The sequence below is a fragment of the Octodon degus genome, unplaced genomic scaffold (assembly GCF_000260255.1).
Source record: "Octodon degus isolate 3935 unplaced genomic scaffold, OctDeg1.0 scaffold00349, whole genome shotgun sequence".
In the NCBI taxonomy this organism is placed as follows: Eukaryota; Metazoa; Chordata; class Mammalia; order Rodentia; family Octodontidae; genus Octodon; species Octodon degus.
Window position 1 is genome coordinate 351,241 of NW_004524925.1, and position 26,959 is coordinate 378,199.

At 41.2% G+C, this 26,959-nt stretch overlaps 1 protein-coding gene across 1 annotated transcript in view; it reads right to left on the reverse strand.

Annotated features, from left to right (window-relative positions):
- The window catches only part of Spag17 (sperm associated antigen 17), a 293,285-nt gene that overhangs the window by 168,016 nt on the left and 98,310 nt on the right, over window positions 1–26,959 (reverse strand). The window contains 6 exon segments of the mRNA XM_023708314.1: window positions 6,082–6,194; window positions 6,405–6,477; window positions 7,612–7,773; window positions 11,179–11,360; window positions 13,555–13,749; window positions 15,446–15,629. Coding sequence (XP_023564082.1) covers window positions 6,082–6,194; window positions 6,405–6,477; window positions 7,612–7,773; window positions 11,179–11,360; window positions 13,555–13,749; window positions 15,446–15,629 — 909 coding nt within the window.

Here is a 26,959-nt window from a genome sequence, read left to right on the forward strand (position 1 = left end):
TATATTAAACACCCTGATTTCAAAAGTGCCATTCACTGTTTGCCCTTTGTGTTTTCCACCCACCTTATGGATTCACTTCCATCATTGAAGACTAGCAAAAGTGGTTTCATCTCTGAAAGAGCTGGGATGCTCTGGTATCCCATTCTGTGAACATTGTCTCATCACCCTGGGCTTTAATGTGCCATCCCCTGACTCTTATGTCTTTCTTCATTCTGTGTGTTTCTATCGGGCGCATTCGATGTGGCACACACTCAGCTCACCAGCTGTCTCTGTGGTTTCTGAAGCACAGCAGATGGTTAGTAATGTTTGCTGCTGAGTTGAGTTGAATAAAATGAGAAAGACTACGGTAAATAAAATATCACAAACTCTGCAGTGTTTGTGAGCTCTTAGAAATTTATAGTCATAAAAAATCTTTTCTTTCGAAAGCCTTATGGAGTAATTAAAGGTAAATATTAATGTAACTGGTTAGGAAGGATTCTTTTATTCCTCCGGCTGGCTCAGGCTGCCTTAAGGGCAGGTGTGGTGTGACATGTGGTGCTGGGGACTGAACCGCAGTCCCTTGCCTCTGATTGATTTTGCTCAAGAAGGCGCTTTAATTAATTAATTAATTTATTTATTTGTTTATTTATTTATTTATTTATTTATTTATTTAATTTTGCGACAGGGTATACAGGGTGTACAGGGTCTCACTGCATACATAGAGCAGACTCGTAGTGATTCTCCTATTTATAGCCTCCCAAATGCTAGGGTCACACGGGTGCGCCACTACGCCTACTCTCAAGAAGGCACTTTAGACAACCAAGCTAACCTACCAGCCCCCAATGTGACTGGTTAGGAAAAAAATGGCATTCAGTAAATAGCAAGCTATATACTAGGTGCAACTAAGAGGATAGAGCTAAAAAGAACTTTAAACATTATGCATACTGAGGTAGAGAAATAAATACCCATGAATTGAAAACAAGAATAGACGCAATGCTAAAAATGAATTTGAGCATTTACAAGTTAGAAATATTACTAAAAGAAAACTTCAACAGCAGATTGGACTTCCCTGAAGAAAGAATTTGTAGGAAGTTAAACTGGAGTCCCTAAAGAGTAAAATGGAAAGAAAATTTAAAGAAAAGGAGGAAAACTGAAGTGGGACTATCCATCCAATAATCAAACGGATGTGAGAACAATATTTGAAGACATTAAGGAAGACTTTCTTAACTTCAACTTGTAATGGTTGATTCATTGGGTTAACTCTAGAAGTTTAGAAGTTTAAATAACTGAGCAGGGGGCCAGGGTTCTCACTTTGCAAACATCCCTAGCCTATGCAGGAGGAGGTTAGGAAGATGGTATGAGGCTGTACATGCCCTAGGGCAGGTATCCTGTACAAGATATAAGGGAGGAAAGAGGCATGCTTTTCCCCATTTTGCTCTTGTTGCTTTTGCTGTCTTCTGCTTTCTTGAACTGTTGCCCCTTACTGTGCCACCATGCCTTAGAGCCAGCTGATGTTGGACTGGCCCCTCCATGTATGGGAAGCTAAATAAATCTTTCTGTCCTTAATTTAGGGTGTTGGGTATTTTGCCTCAGCAGTGACAGAAGAGTAACCAATACATTACTCATTAATTTACACCAAATATGTGTTCAATATCTACTATGTATGTATTGGTGTGATTACTGTGTGCTGAGTAGACAGCAGTGAGTAAGATCACTTCAAGTTCCAGCTTGCGTGAAACTCACACTTGGACAGGAGGCAGACAAGAAACAAAGGCAGTGTAGACATGTTAGCAAACAGCTGCTAAAAGCAAAATGAAGTGGGGCTGGGGAGATAGCATGGAAATCTAAGCATCTGCCCAGGAAGTGCAAGGATCTGGGTTGGATCCCTGGTATCACATGCTGTGCTGGCTCTGGAACTCCTGGTGCACAGTGCAGGCCACCAAGACAGGGCATGGTAGCACACACCTGTAATCCCAGCATTGAGGAGGCTGAGACAGGAGGATCACTACAAATCTGAGCTGCATAGTGAGACCTCATATCAAATAAATTGAAATAAAATTAAAATTCAAAAAATAAACAAAGAGAGTTTTAAGACAGATAGTTTTTCATGTGGATTATGCAACTTCTTTGAGTCAGGTGCTCAGAGAAGGCTGACATAAGGAAAGCCATGTGCATTGGAGATTGGCTCACAGGGAGCTTCCAGGCCACATGGGCACTACAGGAATTCTGAATGTGATGGGAAAAGAGTTTAAAATTCCCTGAGATAATAACAATCTTCATGACAGAACAAACAAAACCACCCCTCGCAGTGTGGCTTGCATGTGGCTTGTCCCTCATGGGTTTACATGCTGGCTACTTGTTTCTCAGTGTGGTGGTGCTGAGATGGTCAGAGGTCTTTGAGGTGGACCCTGGAGCACTTCCCCTGAAGGAATTAAGGTCATTCTCATGGGAGCTTGATTTAATTCTCATGAAAGTGTTGTTATAAAAGGAGCCAATCATGCCTGCCCCCCATTCTGGCTTCTGTCTCACCATGTGGTCACTCTCACACACACTGCAGCGATAATCCCTTCCACCATGATGTCATCCAGGTTAGGAAACCCTCACCAAAGGTTAAATCAATAAGGCTGCCTGATTTTGAACTTTTTGCCTCTGAAACAGCTACATATAACTCTTTTCCTTATACATGCAACCAGCTTTAGGCATTTTGTTATAGAACCAAAAATGGACTAATAAACCTAGACATAGACTTGTTATTTTAGTTACATTTTCATTACTGGGATAATATAAGTGACATACACAACTTAGAGGAGAAAGGGCATATTCTTTTGGCTCATAGTTTGAGAAATTTCAGTCCATCATTGGTTCCATGACAGAAACATGGAAAAAAGTTATGGTGGACCAAAGCTGCTCACTTCATGGTGGCTGGGAAGAGGGGTGAGAATGGAGGAAGAAGGCACGAGAGAGAGAGAAATCCTCCAAAGTACACCTCCCCTGCTCCAGTCATTGCACTTCCTCTAAAAGACCCCACTTCCCAACAACACACTCACCATGGTGGCTTAGTCCAGTCATGATGACAGCAGCCTAGTGAGCCATTCATCTCCCCAGGAAGCTTTTATTTTCATCAAGTTGACAATTAAGATGAATTGGCCCACACGCTGTCCATTATAAAGAAAAAAACCTTAATAGCTACAAGGAAAACATTGATTTCTAATTTTATTGCATTATTATGAGTAAGAAGTCTACTTTACACTTCTTACTAGCAATATAAGAAGGAAGAGCAAAAATGAGCAATGTATCACACACAATGCTTCCCTGCACTTTAGACTAGGGTTAAAAGTCATTCTGCTACTTACTACTTGAAGAAGCTACTTAACTTCTCTATGCTTCAATTTCCCTATCTGGAAAGTAGGGGATAAAGATGGTTGTCGCTGAACAGAATTGTTTTGAAGATTAAATGAGAGAATATATTGCAAGTATATAGACCAGTTGGTCCCTGGTGTCTGTAAGGGCCATTTATATGCTAGTAGTATGACCAAGAAATTCTTTTCAAATGTACATGGAACATAGACAAAAATTGGCCTTGTATATGAGATCATGTAAGAAGACTGAGGAAATTTTAGTTTGTAGTGTTCACTGGCATTATAATACAATAAAATTAGAAATCAGCAATGGATAATAGAAATTAATTCATGGGTAAAATAAATGAAGAGAATTCAGCATTCTAAACTGAAAGCATAAGCCCAGCTACACCCCAGGCCCAGTGTGTATGTGGGACCATCCACCTTGTTCATCAAGCCCAAGACCCCTCTCCAGCCAGACCCCAGGCCCTGGGCCAGGCCTGCTATAGAACCTCGCAGCAGAACCCCCTGCAGAGAGGCTAGGAGCCAGACCCACCCAGCTAATCCAGGAGCTGTACATCTTGCCAGAGTGGCACAGCGGGTTCACCTCTATGAGCTGTGTCTTAGTTACTCTTCTCTCGTTGCTGGGACAAATACCCGACACTCAAAATGAAGGAAGGAAAGGTTTATTTAGCTCACAGTTACTGGAGGTTTCAGTCCATTCTCAGCTGGGTCCAAGGCAGAGCAGCACAGAGCAGAAAGCAACCTTTCATGGCAGTGGCAAAGAGCAAGAGTGCAAGGGAGGGGTAGCAGCAGCTCAAGCAGCTAGCTTCTCTTCCCACCTTACATTGTAATGCAAATTACCTGCCCCAGGGTAGGGGAAGTACTCATACCTATGGGTACTTCCCAGTACTTACCCACCTATGGGTAATCCCAGCAGTACTAAGACCCATAATCCCAGCCTTGGATCACACATAATCCTAGTGGATCATGAGTTAACACAAACTCTAGAAGTCCTCACCCCATGACTGCATGAGGCTTTGGGGGGACAACTAGACACAAACCATAACAAGCTACAGCAGGAAGAAGCTGAGCACAGCAGCCAGACCAAAGCCAGGAACATCTGGACAAGTTCAAAGTTGGTAGATCCAGACCCAGTGAGCTAAGACACTTTGCTGGACCCATATCTATGAGAGTGTCCTCTCTTTTTATTCTTGATCTACAAAGGGGGCAACAGGTAACTGGGTGAATGAGTCTGCCTGGAAGACCCCAGGTACATCAAAGGAAGGTGATTAGACAGAATTTAGGGGAACTAACTTAAATACAAATTCCCAATTTAATATCTGCTTAGCTGCCAGACATAATGTTTGTTCTTACTGTCTAAAACACAAACCCATTAGTTGCAAAAATTTGTCAACTGCTAAATATCACTATCCATTATTAGTGTTCTTAATTGTGGTTCTGTAAATTCAAAACTAAAACTGGCTTAACGATATAATCTCTTGGGTAAGAATTTCAGTAGGTGATAAGGTTGTAACTGCACCAAAGTTCTACACCAAAGGTCAGAGGACAGTGCTATACAAAATGAAAAACTCTTTCAAATTGTACAGAGAAGTGAAATATTTCCATGACAAAGAACAACTAAAGAATTTCATGATGACAAAGCCAACCCAACACAGACTACTAAACAATATTCTAGAGAGGGACCAAAATGACCAATACACTTAAAGTATCAGGATAAGCCAAACACACATTCCAAAGGAAATGTATGCTTTAAGTGAAGCAAACAAACAAATGAAGCATATTTTTAATTAAAGTGAAATGCAGAATAAACCCAAAGAGAGTAGAAGGAAGGGAATAATATTGATAAATCAGTAAATTAACAAAAAATTATAAAGCTGATCAACAAAACAAGGTGTTTCTTTGAATACATCAATTTAGGATGCACCATTGGCGACCAAGGCCAAGATAAGAGAGCCCGTAGGTAGTCGACATTAGTCATGAGAAAAGGCGTAGCAGGAGGTTGAACTGCTGGTGCTGCTGGCATTCAGTTTGCATAGGCAGACTGGTGTGATGAGTGTCCCTTGTGGCCATGGCTTGTGCCAGGACATTTCTTTTGACTTCCATGTCTTTTTTGCCTCATGCTTTGGGACAAATGCTCAGGCAATTAGCACACCTATCATTTAGAAGAATAATGTAAAATAATGTACAAAGCCTTGTAGCATCTTGAAAATCCAAATGAAATGAATGCGTTATACCAAGAACAAGAATTGGCCTTACAAGAACAAAAACCCCATGAAGTCTTCAAGCACAAACATTATTAAAGAAAGTTAAAGACTCTTAATCACCCCCTCACCTGTGCATGTCCTGTTCCTCTTTGATTAAAAAAACAATATATATAGATTTTTTTTCTTTGTCTTTTTGAGACAGGGTCTTGCCATGCAGTTCAGGCTGGCCTTGAGCTTACTTGGTAGCCCAGGCTGGTCTCGAACTCACAACAATCCTTCTGTCTCAGCTTCCTGAGTGCTGGGATTACAGATATGTGCCCAGCCTAGAGGTATTTTTAGTGACACATCCTATTAAAGCTTTGGTGAATATAAAATGAACTCTCCTACATTTATCTAAAAGATACTAATCTCTACAAATGACGATGTATTCAAATATTATGAGTATAATTTTAAAATAGTGTTAAAAAGTGGCAGCGAAGAGAAGTGAAGTGAATTTCTAAAGTATGCAATCAGGAAATAAGCCTGAGTCTACTCACCTGTTCCAAAATGCAGTGTAGTATCAGGGGCACAGAAATGAATTCCTCTGGAATTGGATTCAGCAGGTCGTTGTAATATCTCATGTCTACCTCAGATGTTGAGATGAAAGTCACTATAAAACACAGAAAATAACACTGTCCAGTTAAGTTCCAGTCTCCATTTCTTCCCTGAGAATTTCATGCACAATTGTAACTATGGCAATGCATTAATAAATGTAGCCATGGTAGATGGAGGGGGAGCTCAGAGGAACACGGAGGGCAGCGGTTATTCCCTAAAGGGTCAGCTCATGATGTTGGCCTCTGGCCGCCAATGCCATACGTGCCTGGTGGTGGAACTTGTGGCTCTTCAGACTGTGGTTTCTTCTTTGCAGATCCTGGAACAACTTGTTGCAGAGCCTACATAATAATAACGAAAAAAAGTGGAACTGAGATCTCCACCTGAGAGGTACTTTCATCAGACACTGGTATGAGCCAACAGCATTCTGAGTATAATTACGTTCATACCACAGAACCATCGGGACTTTGTGGGAGGCAGGAAGCTATGGGTGTAGGGGTGCTATTCACCTTTTTTTTTTTTTTCCATGTCCTGCTAAGGAATTGCACAGAAGATGATGCAGTGATGTTTCATGGAGCGTCAAGCTTTTCTCTACTGCATGATGTTGAGTCATGCCGTTCCATCATAACAGCCTTTCAGTGGTTCTCCACTGCACTCAGGACAAATCCCAACGTGCTCACTGACTCAGCACCAAGAACACTGCCAATGTGCCTCCTCCCTGTGCAGCTTGAAGTTATACTGTTGCTCTCCCTTCTGCGTAGGCAGGCTGGGGACACGAACTTCCTTCCCGTGCTCTTGGCTTGTGTCACAGCAATGTCTATATCCCCGCGTATCTCTGCCCCTTTTGCGAGGATATCATCATACCCCCTTTCTCCATCCCGTTTTCTATTAGTGCAAACTGAGCCTCCAGCCTATCACTAACCCTGAGAGTGTTTTTCTGACTCCTCTCCCTGCACCCTACTTCTTCCCCACGTAGGTGAGCAACCATTTTTCCACAGGTTTTCCTGTGGTTTCAGCTGTGGGCTTTCGTAGTGTTCACTGTGCTGTACTCAAACTGTTGACCACTGTTCTCTGCAAAGGTTCCTCACTGAGGAGGACAGGGCATGGGTCTTCGCGGTTGTGCTGTTAGCACCTCGCACAGGCCAAGCACATAGCGTCTGCTAAACCAATACAGTGATTATTTGATCACAGCCCCCCGCTTTTTTCTACCTGCTATTCCTTGCATCATAAGCTGACTGATGTGTTCCATCCTTACTTTTGCAGGCATTAGATAGTTGAGAAGCTTCATAAAGACCCCACCACGTAGCCCTCTAACCCTTTTCCTAGTTCCCACTCTTATGAATTAAATTCCAGCACACAGTATTACCTCAATAAAAGTATTCATACAAAACTTTATTGTGTGCTTTCAAAGTGTAAAAATTAAGTTGTTCAATTTACCATTTTGGCATATTGGAGACATTTGAGCTCATGCCTACCTCAGAAACTGGTATGGCTTCTAAGATCGTTTTCTCATTAACCACTTGTGGGACATTAATAAGCTTCATGCTTTCCAAATAATGCTGGTGCTGTCTTTTCCAATCCAGGGTGTCATACATCAAATATGCAATATTTTCAAAAATATTGGTACCCAACTGAAGCTACAAGTGAGAGAATTAATGACAACTGGTTATTGGTTTTGGATTATTAGAAATAGATGCTTGATTTGTGTCACTCGTATCAGCTAAGCCTGTCAAATATTTATAGGAAAGCACATGTCTGAGTCCCTGAACAACTGAGTTCAGCGGTGGTGATGAAATCTTACTCTGTGACCCTCGCTTACCACTCTTGTTCATCACAATGCACACTTTTGATTCCCTTTATAGGACCATATAGCTGCCTAATACTGAGGAAGGATAATCAATTTTTTAATTGTTGTTTTTTTTTTTTTTAAATTTTAGGAAAGGGTCTACAAGGTGTTCAGGGTCTCACTACTAGATTGGATTCGTAGTGATACACCTGTTTACAGCCTCCCAAGAGCTGGGATTACAGGTGTGTGCAGTCTCAATTGCCATCTCAGTGTGCCCTGGGGGCAGGGCTGGCACGGCGGGTCTGGGAATCGAACCCCTAGCCCCTGTGACTGCTTGAAGACACTTTAATCTGCTGAGCTATTTGGCCAGCCCCTCAGTGTTTTAACCAAGCGAAACTTAACCATTACCCTCCACAACATGGTCCATATTTTTATATCTCAATTTATAAAACATATTAGATAATTTAACTTCCTTAGCCAAAGACAAACAACAGATGATTTCCTTCCTGGCTATGTAGGAGCAAAACAGAATCGTTTGCTGGGCTTTATGTATCTACTGTCCAGGAACAAACACTACAGTATATTCATAGTCAATATTTCTTCCTTCTTTCCCGGCCTACCTTTTTCCTTCTGCCTCCACTACATTTACAGAGAGATACTAGGAAGCCCATTAGACTACTGCGGCTGTAATTCCCACAAGTTTTATGGGCTAAGAAGCGAGCACAGATCAGATGCATTTGTTACTTGAGCTTTCTTTTCCAGAAGTAGGAAAAGACTGTGATTTCTGAGTCTACTTGAGAGGAAAGGAGTACATAAGCCCATCCTTTGAGTGCAAGAGGTAAGGTAGAATGAGAGGGCTTCTTTTGGGGTCAGTGAGTTGTGGCCTGGCCGAAGTCCAGAGAAAACATCACAACACACCTGTGTATCGCTATCATATGCTCACATTAAGGATGTGAGTTTTTTGTTAAGCTTCAACCTGGTATTCTTTGCTTAAATTCTGGCATACAAATACATATCTAGGAGATAAAGCAAAGCTTTACTCGGTGTTTCGCTTGACTTTGTTAATCCATTCTAAAGTCAAACAGCAAATGATATGCTAAAAGCTATCAATTTATTTCAGCAACCAGGGCTCAACTTGAGATCATGCAGACGTCTTCCACGAGAAGTTAGTGCATCTTGATGGGCATTCACTCGCTGTAAAGCTTTCATTACCCTAGCAAGGCAGGAATGCAGCCTCTTGTTCATGGCCAAAGGTTGCAAGTGCTTCCCATTCATAAAGGAGGATGGACTCGGAGCCTGCTTTGACTTTTTTTTTTTTTCTTTTTGAGTCAGGGTTTTGCTCTGCAGTTCAGGCTGGCCTTGAGCTTACTTTGTAGTCCATACCGGTCTTGAACTTGTGGTAATCCTCCTGCCTCAGCCTCCTGAGTGTGGGGATTGCAGGTGTGAGCCACCAAGCCCAATTCTGGGTTTTCTTTGTACACAGGCCATTTTCCACTTATACTCTAGTGTATGAACACTATGCATTTAGTCTTCTTCTCTTAGTAGATTTAAGTTTAAAATGAACTTGGATCCTCAGTGTTCATGTCAATAGCCTTGGAGGCTCTCCTTCCATAATGTCCTCAATGGTGGTTCCTTCATTCATAAATCAACCTGGGCTCTAACAAGTTGTTGCAGTTGGATGCAGACCAAAGCTCTGGCACAGAAGCGATGCTCCTTACTCACTTGCAAATTGGCTGGTAGGAGATCAGAAGGATCCGTAGGGCAGTGAATCCCTAACTGGTTCTCTAGAGAGCTGAACATTTTGAGACCATAGTTGCCTTCATGCCCTATAGATATGTGGAGCATTAATCATCTGGTCCTGAAGTCAGGTGTTTTCTATCATACCTTGTGTTTTAACTAAGCTAGTAATACATTTTTAATATAAAATAATTTTTCTCAACTTTAATCATCATTGAAATTCTTCTGCATTTTGTAAAAAATATTGCCACTGTGTCTTTCATTACAAGGGATGATGGATCCAATGAGTAGAAAATCATGAACACTGGGTAGGAGGCAGGATGATGCGGACAGAGCCAAGACTGCCAAAGTCATAGTCGAGCCTGCAGAGCTCACCTCCATGCCCCAGGGATGACTCGGAATGACTGTTTGGGGCTGAACATAGTTCATCTTTTCTCACCATGTGGTGAAGAATAGAGAAGCTGCGCAAAAGAAAGCTTTTGCTAGTTCTCTGAATTCACTACATTTGCCAGCATCACACTTCTTCCATTTTTAAATGAATAGGAAACCTAGGCGTGTGCTTCACCTAACGCAGCCTGGGCATATATGACATCTCAGGTGCTCTTGTTCTGTCTCATGGTTTTGGCATCTCTTCTCTGCAAGCTCCTCTCTAGCAGAAGCCAGTAAATGTTCTCAGGAAATGTCTGTCCATTGTTGGGTCAGGCTCAAGTAATCTGATAGAGTGTGTTGGCCAGGTACATTAAAAAAATCAGATTTTGGCAATAAAAGAAAGATGTTAGAAAGGTGATGTCTGAACTGACATACAGAGAGAGAGAGAGAGAGAGAGAGACAGAGAGAGACAGAGAGAGATAGAGAGAGAGACAGAGAGAGAAAGAGAGAGACAGAGAGAGACAGAGAGAGAGAGCGAGAGAGAGAGAGAGACTGAGAGAGACAGAGATTTCAAGAGAGACAGACAATCTAAAATTTTACTATTTCCTCAGTTTATATATAGAGATTTTAATTGCTGGTTCAACATTGTTGAGAAATGAAACACAGCCATAAGTTATTAAATAAAAGCATCACTATTATTTATTTATTATTAATTTCTAAGATGTATTTGCTGTGACAGGATCTCACTACGCAGCCCAGACTCCTGGTGATCCTGCTTTCAGCCTCCCCAGCACTGGGAGTACAGGCATGTGCTACCACACCCGGACTCTGGCCTGCTCAGCCTGCCCTGGGGGTGGGGCTGGTGTAGCATGTGGGGTGCTGGGGATCCAACTGTGCCCCCTGAGCTTGCCTAAGCTTGCCTAAGCAGGTGCTGAGCTATCTCGCAGGCCCCACATCATTGTTATTTAATCTTCATCTGTTGCATCTTATTCTTTACCATTAATTCATACAATAAGAGCTACCGAATCAGGCCATAACCACCGCTGGGCTTTGTGATCAGTGCTCAGTAAGCACCTGCAGCCCGAGCGGATGGGCTGGGCCACAGCAGCACATGTTGAAACTCGGTACTCCCACTGACGAGTGCACTGACCAGTAACTTGCTGTCAGACCAGTCCAGGGGAAAAGCAGCTGCTCTGACCATGTATTCAAATCGAGCAACATCGAAGAGGTTTGTTTCTGGTTTCTCATTACTCAGGATCGGGTCCAGATATTTCCAGAAAATGTCAAGTTCTTTTCTGGCATTCTCTATCTTCAAGTTTTCAGCTTCTATATCTAATAACAGAAATATGTTTTACTACAAAATGAGAGTAGTGCATTTCTTTCCATTTTAACCAGGCATAGTGAGTCACATGCAGAATGAGAGATGTGTGTACAATAAGAGAAAAATAAAAACAACTAATATAATCGTTATGTACTGCAAACAAATACGAATAAAATAAAAATACCAATTTAACAAGGTTTTGAAACTGAACAATATAATTATGAAATCAAAAGATCTTCCTTCTAAGATTGGTATTATTATTATTATTATTAGTAGTAGTATTATTTTGGTAATTTAGGGAAGGATCTACAGGCTGTTCAGGATCTCACTGCTAGATTGGACTTGTACTGATTCTCCTGTTTACAGTCTCCCAAGTGCTGGGATTATAGGCATGCACCACCACGCCCAGTCTCAAGTTTCAGCGCCCCTGCAGGGTGGGGCCGGCATGGCAGGTCCGGGCTAAGATTGACCTTAAATGTGAATTTATCCTACCATTTCATTTCATTGTTGAGGTCCAGAATGATTATGAAGAGGCCACACATTTTGGAAGCTAAATATGCTCAAGATTTTCTATCATTCTTAGGTTGCACCTATGTAAGACCAGTTTTTCATCCAAATAACTTTTGGACTGTGCTTGTGCCTGCTAGGTAATTGGTTAAAAATATTCTTATTTACTTTTTCAAAGGTTAAAATCACTATGGATCAATGATTTATACTTCAGTTAAGTTTTGGTCACATTAGAATAACACTGCCTTTCCTGGGCATTTACATTCTGGTTGTAAAATAGTGAGACTTACACACTTATATTTAAGAATTTATTCTTATTGTATCTAGAACTAAATAGTATGTTATTGTACTAAGGCATCATTCTTTAAAAGGTTATTTTGTATTAATTTATTTTTACATTACATATTTTTATAGAGACTAATTTTCAGTCATGCCACATTTAGTTACTAGCTTGTCTAGTAAGTTATTTAGGTGCCAGGAATTGAGCTCAGCAGCTGAAGTACCTGCCTGGCAAACATAAGGTCCTCAGTGCAACTCCTGGTACCTACGATCCCCCTCAGAAAAAAAAAAAATCTAGTAAAAATATCTCAAAATACTTCTGAGGTGTTCAGGAAAAGTCTGGGTGTGAACCTCAATTCTTTTACCTAACAGTTTCCTCTACTGTGAATTATTTGTAGAAAAAAATAGAAATAATAAGGTGTCTTTGCTGTGTCTACTGTGACAGCTAAATGACTCAATGTGTTTAAAGCTCTGAGATATAAGTGAGGTCCCAAGACATGCGCCTCATAAATAGTATCCTTTACTATTACCAGGGATAGGGACTTTTTTTTTTTTAATAAATAAGTTTATTGGTACATTTTAGGTTTGCATAATGATTACATTCATTACAGGGAATTTGTACCTATCCATGATTTAACCTGATTCTTTTCTGATTTTTTTTCCCTCCATCCTCAGAGGTAGTTATTCTAAATTTGTGCAGCACTTGAAAAAAATGTAGTGTTGCAGAAATGGGGATGTGGCTATGCAAGTTACAAAAGACTATGCAAATATTATTAATGAATAACAATTAAAGCAATGTGGGAGGGAGAAAGAGCTGAGATTTCTGAGAAGAGGCCAACCCTGAACCTCCATTCTGTCACCTATCTGGACTGGCTTTCTGCTTCTTCCCCACAGAGAAAGTCTAGCGCACTTCCCTGAGATGAAGACTCCCAGAGTGCCATATGACAGAAAGACAGTGTGACTGGGATTTCATTTCACAACTTCCTAGTCTCCAGCCAGGAAGATAAAGTGTCCTCTCAATTTATCACACTAAGCCAGTAACAAGTAGGGTAAGACTCCGGGGCTATGAGCTCACTTGGGTCATTGGTGACTCTTGCAAGAACTGATTCATGCATTAAGCAGTAACCTATCCAGACCACGCTTTGTGTGTGAGAAGTTATGAATCAAAAGTTCCTGAGAAATGTAGTAGGACAGCCAAGTCTTCCGACCCACAGTCTGTATTTTCTGTGGCTACGCAGGGGTACAAACACAGAGTAGGATTTTAATTTGCAAGCTTTATGACTCTGAGCTGATACAAACAGAATAAATAGCAAATCAATGTCTCAAAAGGCTTTAATAATGCATGTAGTATAGGACTTTCACTTTGAGGGCTGTGGGTAATACCGAAGGACTCAGTAAGCTGTGTAACAGGCTGCATACCTTCTGGTTGGAGAGAAACTTCCTGCTCCTGGCTAACTGCAGCCAGGTGTGTCTGCAGAGGTCCGTAGTTCTCTGAAGATATTTTAATCACGCTGGTGATAGGAATGCCAAGCTCCATCATAATGGCTAATAGCTGAGGGTTGTTGAAGCCCACAACAATAATGTAATGCTGGGCCCCGTCATCTGGCTCATCGTCTGTTCAGAATAGCATAAAAAAGAGGAGTCATAAGTGCAGAGGAGAACAGGTTGGGTTTAGTCAGCTCAATAGCTATGTACATTAAGCCTGCGTCTAGAATCCCTCTGGCTTGCCAAAAATGGTGCAGTTGGCTGGAAAACAGTCCTATTGACTGTTTTTCATTATTGCGTGTGGAGTAAGGAGACCTCAGCTATTTTACAAAATATTAAATCACTTTTGCAAATCAGGAGTAATAGGAGGACAAATATACGTGGGGCTCTGGTCATGGAAAATGTGTGCTTCAGTTTTTGTCAGAGTTTAGCCTATAACTATTTTTGGTTCTAATCTCTTTTGAGCAACATCTGGCTTTACTCCTGAATTACAAGTAGTTATAGCTTTGTGGTGTTTACAAGAGAAGGAAATATTGAATATATCAAAGTATTATATGTACTTATGTCAGTAGGTGTGAATTGATTACTTGTTATGTAACAACCATGCATTCGTTGCATTCAAATTTTAAAATGCATATTGTATATTTTCCTGGAAAAATTCCCCTCTACTTTTTCTCTCCTTATACTCTTTTATTAAAACATGAATTTATCTTAGAACAAGATATTCTGTAGGATAAGATTCATTGTTATATCTTGATATTGATACTGCATAGTGCATGAAAACACTACATTTTCTAATAGGTCATTAAGATCAACTCACAAATAATACAACAGATGGGCACCTTTTAGCTTTGAGATGGTTCTTTCTGCTATGAAAACAAATCAGCACTGATATTGCCAAGGGAATTTATCATATTATAATGTGTTAAGTCCAGTGAATTTGGAGCAGAGAGACACGACAGGCACCAAATCAAGCACAGGAGAGCTCACTGCTTTCTTTTAAACGTGATCTACAATTGCTAAAGAATTAAAATCTATAATTTCAAAATAATAAATAAATATAGTACAGAGAGTCTCAGGTTCATTTGGGTTCAGAAAGGCAGTAATAAATTAATAGCTGCCTAGGACAAATTGTCTTTTTGTCAGTCATATAACATGGGAGAATATTCTTGTTGTTCTATTTCAGGCAAAATGATAGTGGGAGAAGTGGGGGCCCAGAAAATGTGTGCTCTTTGTGAGTCTTAAATGAAGTGGCTTAATTTTATTACCATTCTATTCTGCTTATGACAACAATCACTTTTTATTTTGCATCATGGTCACATCTGACTTTATGTTCCCAACAAGATAGTGAGCTCTTTGGTGGTACAATCACTTTGCTATCTCTTCTTTGCTGGTAAATGTACCTTGTCAATCGCATAGTAAATACATATGTGTTGAAAACATGAGTGAATTTCAAAGAGCAATAATTTTGTATTAAAGCATAATGGAAAGTAAACAGCTTATGATTTTATAAAGAATGAAAGAAACGGGAAGGATTAAGCATAGTTCTGGGACAGTCTCTTGACTTAGATTATAAATCAGAAGTAAAGGCGAGGGGCTGGTGAGATGGCTCAGTGGTTTAAAGCACCTACCTAGAACAAGCTAAGCAAAGCACAGGGACCGCGGTTCAATCCCCCAGCACCACATGCCAGCCCGCCCCGCCCCCTGGTGGGCTGAGCTGGCCACACACACACACACACACACACACACACAAAAAAAAAAAAAAAAAAAAAAAAAAGAAGAAGTAAAGGCGAAAGGCAGCCGACGGCAGCCGTGCCTCACTGACCGATGTAGTACTTGGTGCTGTCCTCCTCTCCCCTCCGCTTCAGCTCGGTGGTCTTCTTCACTGTGGTGCTGGCCTCAGGCTGATCTTTCCCTTTTCCTTTAGCCCCCTTGGCACTCAGGGCCTTCTCTTTGGAAGGTTTTGCTTTTCCTTTATCTATTTCTACTTTAGGTTTCTCTTCTACCATCTGGAAAGAGAGATACTTTTTTCACCCTCCAAATCCTAGGGCACACAAATAATACCTCTAATTCTTTATTTCACCCCATCCTTGTTTCTCTTTTGATTTTCACGGATTCATTTGTTAAACTGCAAGAGTGGAGATGTCAGCCTGGATCTAGACTGTTGTGCTTCAGGACTAGAGGGCAGGTGCCAGGAAGGAAGTTGGTAAGACAAAAGCCTTCTGGGAGACAGGTGGGGCAGGAAGATTAGCCTGAGTACATTGTCATGTTAGGAACTCAGATGTCCATTTTAGCCCAACCCTGGAGAGCATATGCTAGAATCTTAAGAGGGGTTTGGGTTGATCATCAAAAACAAACAAAACAAAAAATAAATGAGAAACAGGACTACAGAAGTGTTTTTTTTTCCCCTAAAATCTTGATAATGTTTCTCATGGTTTAATAATGTGCTTACTACTTTTAAAGATTGGAACATTCTTTTGAGAACTTAGCACTAACAAATTTTTTTATTACAGTCCTATTTAACCAATGGTTGCTGTTTTATATATCCAAATATGGGAGCAGCACAAAAGATGTGGAGACCTAGTATTTCTGTCATATGACCCTTCTCCTACAACTGCAAAATACTTTGTGCAATGTTTGATACTGCGATTGTGCTTTTAGCAAGCGCAGAGTGACTGGCTCAAGAAAATAATATGGCAGTGTTTCATCATAAAACGGCTACATGGAAGATCTAGAATATGCCTTAACTATTTTCCAAACTTAAAGGTGAAAAAAAAAGATAACTAAAATGATTGTACCATTATATTGGATTCTTATATTTATTTCTTTAAGGTCATGAAGATTTAAGTTTTCCTCTCCTGAAGATTTCTTTTCTTTTTGTACGGGGGGTTGAACTCAGGACCTTGTGCTTATCGGACAGGCCCTTATGCCACTGAGCTATCTCCCAGGTCTAAGATTGCATTTCTTTTTGATACAGGGTCACGCTAACCATTGAGACTCATAGTGATTCTCTTGTCTCAGCCTCCCTAGTGCTGGGATTACAGGTGTGCACCACCACTCTCGGTTCTGGGGCAGGCACGACATGCGGTACCCAGGAGCGAACTCCGGGATGTTGTGCTTAGCAGGCAGGCACTTATGCCACTGAGCTATCTGCCTGGCCCAAGATCACATTTTGTAAAATTGAATACATTAGGTTTGGGAGAGCGGAAGACATGATGCTCTGGCATCAGATGACAGAATACAACACAGAAGAGGAAAGATACATTTTCTCTCTCTGTGTCCCCTGTGGTTCTGCTACTGCCAACATCTGCTCTTTGGCAGCAGAGGAAAACATCTGTACGGGCTGGGGTGCCGTTACATATAGCTTTGCGGAGGAGAAAGTCACTAACTGTGAGAGGGGCTCTTGTTAATAGGAAACAAAGAGAAATTAAGTGTGGCTAACGTATATGCCGCTGGTTAAATGACGTCTTAGAATGGCCAAGGGCAAAGACTGAAAGAACACATCCCTGGGGTGGAAGCAGAGGTTCAGAGAAGGAGCTCCATACCAGGCAGGAAAGGGATGGGTAGGGAAGGAGAGTAATACCAGAGTCAAGCTTGCTGAACTTCACGTGTCTAACTCTATACTCTATGACATAAATAAGGTAATCTTAATCATAAACTATTAGTGAAAACAGAAATTCTGAAAATATGTGGGGTACCAGTGTTCATTTGCTCACTTACTTGTCCACTAAATTTTTTGTTTGAGCTTCCATTTCTGCCTGAGTTTCTTCAGGAGCAGAGGAGAGCATTGGTATAGATGGTGGATACCACTCAGGGCCTTGGCTGAAGGCAGCAAGAAAAGCACAGGTAAGGCATAGAGATGTGAAGGGGCCCCATGTTTCCCTCTATGCTGGATGCCAGCTGGTGCCTACATGGGGTTGGGCTTTGCCCCCCTGGGACATGAACAAGAAGATACAAACATAATTATAAATTTGTAGTGAATTCTATGAAGGATAAAGCTGAACAGGGTACTAGAAGTGCAATTGAAGAGATCTCTTTCATAAGTGAATGGTGGAAGGTTTCTCCTGAGGAGGTGACATTTGAGCTAAGACCTAAAAAACGAGTCCATCAGCAGGGAAAGCCCTCAGGCATAGAGGATCCGAGTGTATTCAAAGAACTGAAAGGAGACAGGTGTAGCAGAAAAATGAGGGCAAGAGCAGAGTGACCCAAGGTCAGGTGTGGGAGGTGGGACAAAGGCCAGGCTTTGGAGGAGGAGTAACAACTTTATATTTTATTTAAAATTCTGTGGAAGTCTTAAAAGGTATCAGGTAGATGAGCACAATGAATTTGAAAGATTGTAAGCCAGAAGTCAAACAAGGAATCTCCATCAATAGTTCAGATAAAACCCAATAGTGACTCCTATGAATGTATTGGGAGACTGGAGAAAAGCGAATTGGATTGAGACTCATTTTGGGTGTAGAAACTGCCAGAATTAAAAATATCAGAAACAAACACATCAAAGTCAGTGCTCTGGATTCTATCATGAGCAACTGCGTGGTTGGTGTTAGTACTACTTATAGCAATAGAGAAGACTAGAGGCAACACTATTTTTGTTGTAGGTGAGCAGCCTATTAAGAGCGATTATGGTATATTCCCAATGATCCTGTGATGGCAAGGAAAAAGAGGAACACACACATTCTCATCTAAGAAGATATATTTAGCTAGAGTTACAGATGTTAACTTCACCACGAGACAAATCACCTTGAGTGAGAAAGAGTTCCTCATCAATGTAAGAATTAAGTCTAGGATCCTGGAACCTCAAACACTTAGCAATTTGTTTTAAGAGGAGATGCCAGAAGAGACAAAGCAGCTAAATGAAGGGAAATAAAAATCTAGTGTGAAGACAGAGAATGGACTGGCCCAAAATGGAAAAATATGTGTTGAGAGTTGTGGCTCAGGCTAAAGAGAGCACTTCTGAGTGTGTGAAGGTAGTAAACAGGGAAGCTGTACTAATGGGGAGAACAGATGACTGTTTAGAGAGGTTTGGTTGTGAAGGGGAACCAGAGCTCTGAATCATACATTAGAGGAGATGGCTGGAGAGGGATGAGGTCAAGGTATGTTTCTACGTATGTGTGCATGTCAAGTTTACAGCTGATGGGAAACCCAGTAGAGAGGGTGGCAGTGATGACATGAGGAGATTCTGTTTCTTTTTTTAAATTTGTGTATTTGGCGTAGGGTCTCTGTTATAGTTTGTGCCTAGTTGTCTCCCCAAAGCCTTATGTAATCATGGGGTGGGGACTTCTAGAGTTTGAGATTAACTCATGATACACTGGGATTATGGGTCTTAGTACTACTGGGATTATGGGTGTGAGTGCTACACCCAGCCTGGGGGACAGATAGCCTGAATAAGACAGACAGACAGACAGACAGACAGACAGACAGACAGACAGACAGACAGAGAGACAGTTTCTCTCTGTTGCCATTGTTGCTGCTACTCCTTCCTTGGCCCCACTCTGATCTTTGCTGCTGCCATGAAAAGCTGCTCTCTGCCATGGGCCACTCTGCCTTGGAGCCAGCTGAGCATGGACTGAAACCTCCAGTAACTGTGAGCTGAATAAGCCTTTCCTTCCTTCATTTTGAGTGTCAGGTATTTGTCACAGCAATGAGACTAGAGTAACTGTAACAGTCTAGCTATGCAGCTTGGACTCAGAGTGATCCTTCTGTTTTCAGCCTCCCCAGTAAATGATACAGACATGTGCTACCACACCCAGACAAAGTCGCTGAACTTCTTGCTCAGCATGCCTGGAGATGGGGCCTGCATGACACACGTTCTGGGAATCATATCTTAGTCCCTGTGCTTGCCAAAGGCGCTATCTTGCCGGCTTGTTAGGGAATTTTTTGTTTGTTTGTTTGTATTTTAGGAAGGGTCTGCAGGGTGTTCAGGGTCTCACTACTAGATAGGACTCGTAGTGATCCGCCTGTTTACAACCTCCCAAGAGCTGGGATTACAGGTGTGTGCCACCATGCTCAATCTCAATTGCCATCTCAGAGTGCTCTGGGGGTGGGTCCAGCACTGTAGACTTGAGGATCAAACGCCCAGCCCCTGCGCCTGCTTGCAGATGCTTTAATCCATGGAACTATTGGCTGACCCTTGGAAAATTCTTCAGGTACACAAATGGAACAAGATCAAGAGTATGTGTCAGTGACTCTAGATAGACGGGAAGAGAGACAATTTCTCAGCTTAGTAAGAGCAGCAAGGAGAAGGTGGGAGGCTGGATGTGGATGCAAGAATGGAGAGGTCTTGATGGTACTGAAAGAAAGCTTCAAATTTCCAAGCGAAGCACAAGGCAAAGTCAGCAACTGAAATCAGACAAGTAAGTCACAGGAGGCTTGAGTATAGATAATAATATGAGTCATTTCAGAGTGAGGGAGCAAGTATTTATATGAAAAAAACAGAGCACAGCTTTGCCAGCTTTGATGCGTGATTGGAAATTTTGAGATTGTTAATTTAAAACAGAATTAGTGTGTCGAGCTGTACATGTGCCTCAGTTATCTTTGGCTGCTCAGAAACAGACATGAAAATGTTGGGTCACTGAGCTCATTCTGGGAGTTTTGCAAAATAATTTGATAAAGAATAAGGGAACAAAATTGTATAAATAAATGATCAACAGTAATTGGGACCATGTAGTCTAAGATAAAAGAACCAGCTGGTGTAAAAATAGGTAGAAACTGGTGCATCCATGAATTAAAGTTAGGATTGAGTTGAAGGAATTCTGTAGGGAAGGCATATTAGGCTATAAGTAAGAAAAAACCAGAAAACTTCCAAGGTGAGAGGATGGGAGGTTGTAAGAGTGGTGATGCGAATTTCATAGGATGACCACGGGAGTAAATGATGCTGGAGGAGTGAAGGAAAGGAGCGTTAGAGAAGTGACAACTGGTCACAATTATACACAATGAAAAGGAGGAGCCAGGAAGGCAGGGCATAGTAGTGGCCATTCCAAATTGTCCGAACGAAGTAAAGAATGTCCTGATAACAGAATATCATGTGTGCATCTTGTACAATCAACAACCACTAAGACAAGAATATGCAATGTAGTAAGCATTGAAACTTTCCTACTAATTGGTTTTGAAACTGTCTCATTGCTATTTGTTTCTCAATAAAATTATTTAAAAAAAAAAAAAAGAATGTCCCGATAGAGTGACAGGAGGGTCTTGGCAACTGTGGAGGTATTTTGTGGCAGCCTTGGGTGTCACTGATATAAATTATTAATTTAACTTCTTTGGTTTAGGCTTAAGGTTCTCTGCACAATATTCTGACAGTTGGACTTTCTTTTTTAATCTTTATTTATTTGGTACAGTGATCCTCCTGTGTCAACCTCCCCAGGGCTGGGATTGCAGACATGAGCCACTATACCTGGTTTCAGTGGCTGGCACGTGGTGCCCAGGGTTCCAGGGCCAGCACAGCATGCAGTACTGCAGATGGAACTTGGGTCCTTGTGCTTGCCAGGCAGGCCCTTAGACCTCTGAGCTATCTCCCTGGCCCTGACAGTTGAAATTTCTATCTACAAGCTAACTAGAAGGAGGAAACCTTCAGTTAAAACTGATAGTTCTTTCCTATAAGACTAATGTTTAAAGCAATAAATTAGTAAATGGCTAATCAAATCATGGCTGTCATCATTACTGTTAACACCACTGTCACCAATATCATTATATTTCTATTTACTGAGTTCTCACTCTATAACAGTATTTTGTCTCCACAACTGCCTTGGACACAGTATTATTTTCAGGAGGAGACTGAGGCTTTGTCAGAGTAACAGTTGAACCTCAGGGGTATTAAGGAGTAAAGCCAGGTCAGTCTGCCTGTGTACTCTAACCCATTTTTAGTGAGCCTGTAGAGCCCGAGCTAGGGCCCTAGTCTAGCAAGCCTGCAAGGTTGCCCCGGACACTTCAACGCATGCTTTGGGGCACAGCCCATCGTGTGCCAGGCCCGGCACAGCCCCTTGGTAGACAGCTGGCCTTGCCACAGGGGAGTCCTTATTGTGCCATCAAAATCCACCCAAAACTTTCACAACAGTCGTATAATTGTATCATAACAATTTTAAATCAAATAGCAAGGCAAGCTTCCGATCTGGAGAAAGGAACTGTTCTAATGTTTAGCACGAAGAGTATATATTTGTTTATGCATTTACTCATATCTTTTGTTATTTCACAGATGTTTGCTGAACAGAGTGAAGATTTTTAAAGATTTTCTTTTTCAGGGAGGTTGACCGTGAAGCTAGCAGGGTTGCTGGGCTGGAGGAATGAGAAGGAGAGTGGTAAGAGGAAATAAAAAGGATAAAGATGCTATATATATATCACACGTATATATAATATAAATATATAATATACACAATTTAATATAATATACAATGCATATATAATGCATGCAATATAATATATAGTATGTTCATATATAATGTATGTATTATATATGCATATATATTACAAACATGTACCAACAAAAGTCTTTAAAACTTGGTGTTTTTGTAGTTGGAGGTCCATCTGCTCAGGCGCTCTGCAGGCCCTTCTTTCTACAAGCTTTCTAGGTACCGCAGGGGGAAGAGCGGGCCAAAACCAAAACTTCAAAGTAGGAAATCCTAGCGGCATAGTCTAGTAATGAAATATGAGAGGTGCCTCAAGACATCCTCTCTTTAATTTGACCTCAAAAAACAACCTCTAAGATCAATAGTTTTATTCACATTATGCAAATTAAAATGCACACTTTGTCCTAAGACACACAGCCGTGCTGGAGACAGGAGCTGGCCTGCCCGCAAGCCGGAAGCCTCTGTCCTGTGATTCTCTCGCTGATCTCCGCCCCTGCGCTCCCCGCCCTCTTTGACTCTCTCCTCCGTCTTCCACCTCACGGTCTTTCCTGGGCTGGGTGCTCTTTGGTTTATGCGGATGCTCCTTCTGCCCTCGCTTGCTACTCATTTTGCTTCCCAGCTTTTCCTCCTGATTTTCTATTCCTTTAGCGAGGTTGAACTTGGGACACTGGAGCAAAGGAGCTCTAAACCAATTTTCATTAGCGTTGAAATGTCTACCTTCCTCAACGTCTCCAAAAGTAGTTTTAAAGGGGATTCTTACAAATCTCGATTCACTTCTGTGTTTTTATTCTATTATAAAATCATTCTTATTGGAAAATTGGAAGATGCATACAGAATTTACACAATTCAACCTAATTCTACCACCTAAAAATGCATGATGACATTTTTGATACGTTCTTTCAAATTATTCTATGTGTCATTATTCATTATGTATTCGCGTTATTTTGTGTATCGTTTTTCACACAACTGCTACAATTCTCTTTAAACAACTTCAGGTAGAGGTGTTGGTGGTGGATTTCTGAATATGTCCCTTGCGTGTTCCCATTCTTCAGTCATCTGCTCACAACTTTTAAAAATTCAGGGAGAACTCTTGCCAGTTCAAGAAAAAAGAAAAATTATCCGGGAAGTATTTCAGAAGTCCTTCTCTTCCCCGTGTTTGGGGCGCACATGTGCACCAGCATCTGAAGGGGAGGGTCAGGTTCATTACAGAATACATTTTCTTTAAAACAAAGTATGTACTGAAAGCGTCTGGAGGCCTCCCACTGTGGGAAGGCTTTGGACAGGCACAGAGCTTTCTTAACCACTTAAGCTACACTGCAGATGTGAGGATTTGTCTTAATGGTAACTAAAAATAGAGTTGGCATTTCACATACCCAGTTAAGTAAGAAATGCCATCTACCTACACCCTTTGAGCCCACATTATTATCTTTATAAAGGAAAAAGGAATATTATCATTCTCCTAAAGAGGGGAACCTAGTTATTAGGTACATCCAAATATTTCAGATCCTGTATTTATTTGTAAGTGACTTTTTGAAGTCAAAATTCAAATGAAATTGGTAAAGCATTTTTCTGTTTCTCACTATGAGTGGGAAGTAAGAGGTAAAAAGTTGTCTTGGTTACTCTCCTCTCGTTGCTGAGACAAATACCCAGCACTCAAAATTAGGGAAGGAAAGGTTAATTTAGCTCACAGTTACTGGAGGTTTCAGTCCATACTCGGCTGGCTCCAAGGCAGAGCGGCACAGGACAGAGGGTAGCAGTTCATGGCATAGCCAAGAGCAAGAGAGCAAAGCAGCAACAATGGCCACCCAGAACAAGTCTGTCTCCCTTAAAGTGCCTTCAGGCTCTCCTCCCTAGGCTTGGTGTAACACCCACACCCATAATCCCAGCAGCACTCACACCCATAATCCCAGCAGATCCTGAGCTAATCACAATCTCTAGAAATCCACCCAATGACTGCATGCATGAGGCTTTGGGGGAACAACTACATACAAACTTTAATAAATAAGTTAATGGAGGAAGATAAATAGTTGCATTTCATCTTACTCATAGTTAATAATGAATATTGTGGATGTATAGTTCTGTCTTTTCTGTGTGATCTATCATGTCAATAATATTAAGGACATGAAGAGTTCATGTGGAAAGTGTAACTAACTCACATCATTATCTGGCTTGTGAGAAGCAGGGTCTTTCCTCGGTGCTACTTTAGTTTCCTGTCAAGATAGCACTCTATCTCACATCTGTTCTTCTGGTCCTAGATGGTGGTAGACTGAGAGAACGTATAGGGGGTTGAAGATACTTGAAAGACAGATTAAACTATATTGAAAAGATTTATTTTAATAAAAGTCCTCCATCTTTAATCACCTCCTATGCTGTTATATTTCCAAGATTGAATATAATATGCAGTTATTTCCAAATTCATTTTACCAGGTGAGCATTTTTTAAATGCAAAACTAGGTCTTAATGGTTTCAGGACCCACTTTGGAAACAAAAGATATTAGGAACATTTCTGGACCTAAATGATCCACCTCTATTAATTTATGCTAAAAATTATTCAAAATATGGAGAATTTCTACACTACGGAATACACTGCTTATTCTAAAAATATGAAAATGAAAATTCAATAACAGGAAAATGACAGTGACCAATGAAACATTACATTAATAAGAATACATGAGGAAACTATGCTCATAAGTAAAATTTATACTTTAACCTAAAAACCTTTGGAATAAAATGTTTGTTCAGTGATAGTAACTATGCAAAACAAAATCCACAGAAAGAACCAGAAAGGAAGCATTCTAAAATCCTACCATTAACTTTAATATGTTTATGGCATTGCGAATGGTATGTTTCGCCTTTCTGTAATTTCTGGTTATTGCCTTTGATCTTATCCCATCTCCCTCCCTTTCTCATTCCTTCTCCTGTACCTCTACTAAATGGAAAATATAATGCAAGAAAGTGAGTTGCTGTGGTACAGAAAATATAAACTTAGGCATGGAGTATTGGTTTCACTTGACCAGGAATGCAATGGTCAGGAACCCATAGAATTTCCTCAGGTGTCACATTGCCACCTTAGGGTGCAGTTCCCAGTTCAAAGAAACAAAATATGACTTTCTCTGTGTGCGAGACGGTGGGAGTGAGGAAACTGGGTCTGACATCTGTCTGATGTTTGTGTCATCCAGGATCCTGTGTGGTCCTGAGGCACATTAGCACCCACTCAGCCAATGGTATCCTACCTCACCATCCAAAAGGGCAGAGAGAGGCGTGAAGATGGGGGAAATAATCTGATGAGGTCTTGTTTTGAAATATACCTTCAGAGACTGGGTCATCTCTGGACAGAGAGAGCAGGACTGGAAATTAAGTCAGAATTGTCTTGGGAGTCAGTGGTTGATCAGCTCAATGGCCTCTGTTTTTGGTGAGTTTTACTCCTTTTTCTTTTGTTTTTTTCATATTTTAGGGAAGGGTCTACAGGGTGTTGAGGGTCTCACTACTAGATCAGACTCATAGTGATCCACCTGTTTACAGCCTCCCAAGAACTGGGATTACAGGTGCCTGCACCACACCCAGTCTCAAATTGCCTTCTCAGCATGCCCCGGGGGTGGGGCTGGCACGACAGGCCCCAGGGATCAAAACCCCGGTCCCCAGGCCTGCTTCTAGGCACTTTAATCTACTGAGCTATTTGGCTGGCTCTCCTTTTTCTTTTTAAAAATTTTTGAAAAGTCTTTTATTTACTGATTTGGTACAGGGTCTCACTATGCAACTGGGACTTGTAGTAGTGATCCTCCTGTCTCAGCCTCCCCAGCTCTGGGGTTACAGGTGTGCACCACCATGCCCAGTTTTGATGGTTGGCTAGGTGCAGGGCAGGCACAGCATGTGGTACCAGGGATGGAACCCAGGTCCTTGAGCTTGCCAGGCAGGCACTTAGACTTCTGAACTATTGCCCCAGCACCTACACCTTTCTCATCACTTGGTGCATTTAACCTCCGGATGTGCATGATGTAATTAGTAGGACCACGTGATCGCTGGTAGCTGATAGATCACCACGCAACATCACTGGCAGCACCTGCTGCTTGGCTACCCTGAACCTCATCTCATATGCACTGAGACACTCAAGGGAGGTGTGGAGAGCGGTGAGGAACAAGGCCTTCAGACTGGGAGAGCTTTATATTTTTAATTCCAACTCCACTACTGAAAGGAGCTGTTTGGCTTGGGGAAATTATTTAAATTTTCACCAGCTGAAATTTGGGAATAAATCTCTAATGCATAAAATCATTTCAAAGATTAAATAATAGAACACATCAAGGATGAACTCAGTACCAAATGGTCAATACTGGCAGCTTACTGTTATTAGCTGATGGGTGTAATATAGCTACTCACAAATATGATCCTATTTTATATACATATGTTTCTTTAAAGTTTTCTAGAGGTCTGTAAAAAGCTTTCATTAATAAAAAAAACCAATTAGAAAAGCACTGCTCTGTTTTAGAGAGAAGTCAGTCGGGCAGATATCTGTGATTTCTTCCGAACTGTTGGGTTTTGAGGCACCTTGGAGCCAGTGTTGAGCCTGACAGCATCCTCATTCGGATACTAGAGCCCCAAAGAATTCCATGTAGTTAGTGAGGCAAGTTATTTGTTTCCTGAAACCACACGGGTTCCTCTAAACTGAGTTCCTGCTCTTCCTCTGTTTGATTTCTTAAAATAGTTTCTAAAGATTTTAACCACAACGGAATCAAAACTAACCAGCCTGTAATTTCCTGGTATGTCCCTCTGGCCTTTCTTTTAAAACAAAACACACACACACACAAAATGGCATTGCGTTGGCTGATTTCCAGTATTGCGGGATTGCGACTGGAGAAAGCTGCAAAATGTCTTTGCAAACTGCTCTCGTTTCTCTTCGATCTTCTTTTAGAGGCGGCTACGGGTTGTTTGCGGCTGCATACTGCTGGTATTTGTCAAAATTAGGCAGTACTGGTTTTGAATCATTTTAAGAAAAAATTAAC